Source organism: Nannospalax galili, unplaced genomic scaffold (assembly GCF_000622305.1).
Source record: "Nannospalax galili isolate Female #2095 unplaced genomic scaffold, S.galili_v1.0 C49242751, whole genome shotgun sequence".
NCBI classification, from domain to species: Eukaryota; Metazoa; Chordata; class Mammalia; order Rodentia; family Spalacidae; genus Nannospalax; species Nannospalax galili.
In genome coordinates this window covers 1-1,715 of record NW_008478369.1, presented here as the reverse complement: position 1 = coordinate 1,715, position 1,715 = coordinate 1, and the positions used below count along the sequence as shown (strand labels likewise).

The window sequence follows — 1,715 nt, the reverse complement described above, 5'->3', positions numbered from 1 at the left end:
TTAAGAGCACTGGCTGCTCATGCAGAGGACCCAGGTTTGGTTCCCAGCACCCACATGGCGGCTAACAATTGTCTGTAACTGCATTTCCAGGGGATCAAATGCCCTCTTCTGGCCTCCATGGGCATTGCATGGATACACCTACTTACATGTAGGGAAAACACTCATACACATAAAATAAAAATAAATTAATAAAAATTTAAATTAGTTATAAGTTTATCATTTTACTCTGTATAGTCTTGTGTGCCATGGTATGTGTATGAAAGTCAGAGGCCAAACTGCAGAGTCAGTTTTTTTCTACTTTACATGGGTTCCAAGGGTCCAACTCATACTGTCAATCTTGCTTGGCAAGCTCCTTTACCCACTAACCATCTTATCAGCCCCTGGGTGCTTCATCTGCTCTGTGTTCACCTGGACCGTATCTCAGTTCCCAGCCTCCTCTACAATGGACCCAGGGCCTGTGTGTCCCCATCCATCACTGCCACCTTCTCACTTCCAGTCTTTAGTCCCTCTTGTAACCCTAGGTTAGCAGAAAGAAGAGTCTACCCTGGCAATTTCACAGGTTTGGGTGACTTCCATGTAGACAGAGGGCCCAATTCTAACCCTTTCTAGAGTCCTTGATGTTGGTTCCCATCTCTCCTTCTTTTGTGTGACTTTTGTTAAGTTCCAACCCTTCCTCCCGCAGGGTGGCTCTCCCAGAGGGCTTTCTCCCTAGTCTCGTATAGAAAGGGCCCTGCAAACTACCCTGAGCCTCTTACCTGAGGAATGAAGCCAGAGACCTCTTTCAAGCTATCTTCCTGTATTTTCAACATTTTGATGAAGTAGGGGTCTTCATAATCAAAGCGACGGGCATAAATGAGGGACGAAATCACATTGCACACGGCTTTGTTCAGGAGGGTGTTGGGATTGAAGGGACGTCCTGGGAGAGGATATATAAGTCAAGACATGCTCCTCCCTCCCTGTCCCCACCTGTACCCTGCATCCATCACCCACCTTTGTGGTCAGCAAAGGCGGCACAGAGGCAGCCGGCCTCCGTGGTCACCCACTCCTCCAGTGACTTCTTGCCCAAGCCGAAGTTGCGCAGGGTGGACACAGAGAATCTCCGCTGTTCTCGCCACTCAGGTCCATAAGATGCAAGGATCACACCTGCAGACATGTAGTCTGTGTGTAGCCAAGAATACCTAGCTATGCTGTCCCGTTCCCAATGCTCCACCCCTCTTCTGGGGTCAGTCCCAACGCTCAGCCCCCCAGACTTTGATAGCACACACCAGCACATGCACCTTTTGTAGGTTCTACCCTAGATTTCAGATTTCTTGTTAAATTGCTTTACCACATCCCCACCCTCATTAGGCCTCCTCCCTCCTCTGCTCACCATCCCTTAAGCCCATCTCTGATGCCATCTCTGTCCCCTCCCCATCCCAGCCCTTTGCCTTGGGATTTGGGCTTCAAGCCCAAGAATTCAAAGATGGGTGTTGGTGGACGGTCTGAGGTATCCTCTCCACAGGTCACCAGCATGTCCTGCACAGCCTTTATTCCATTGATAATGACCACTGGCTTCCAGCCCATCTGTAGGCTGAACACGTCACCAAAGCGAAGTCTCAACTAAAGTGAAGGGTCAGAGCACTTATGAAGTGGAAGTCCCCAGGAAAATGCAAGAACCAGGGTTGCCACATAATCCGTGATGTCTTGTGCTTGTGCATCTGTGTGTGTGTGTGTGT

General features: G+C 49.3%; 1 protein-coding gene across 1 annotated transcript; it reads right to left on the bottom strand.

Moving 5' to 3' along the window:
* Positions 1–722: 722 nt before the first annotated feature.
* Positions 723–1,599, bottom strand: LOC103728463 (cytochrome P450 2D10-like; the record flags this gene model as incomplete). The annotated part of the gene is made up of 3 exons (XM_008826469.2): positions 723–916; positions 991–1,143; positions 1,428–1,599. Coding segments are annotated over 3 exons (504 nt in total), but the record flags the coding sequence as incomplete, so codon positions are not given.
* Between the last annotated feature and the right edge of the window lie 116 nt (positions 1,600–1,715).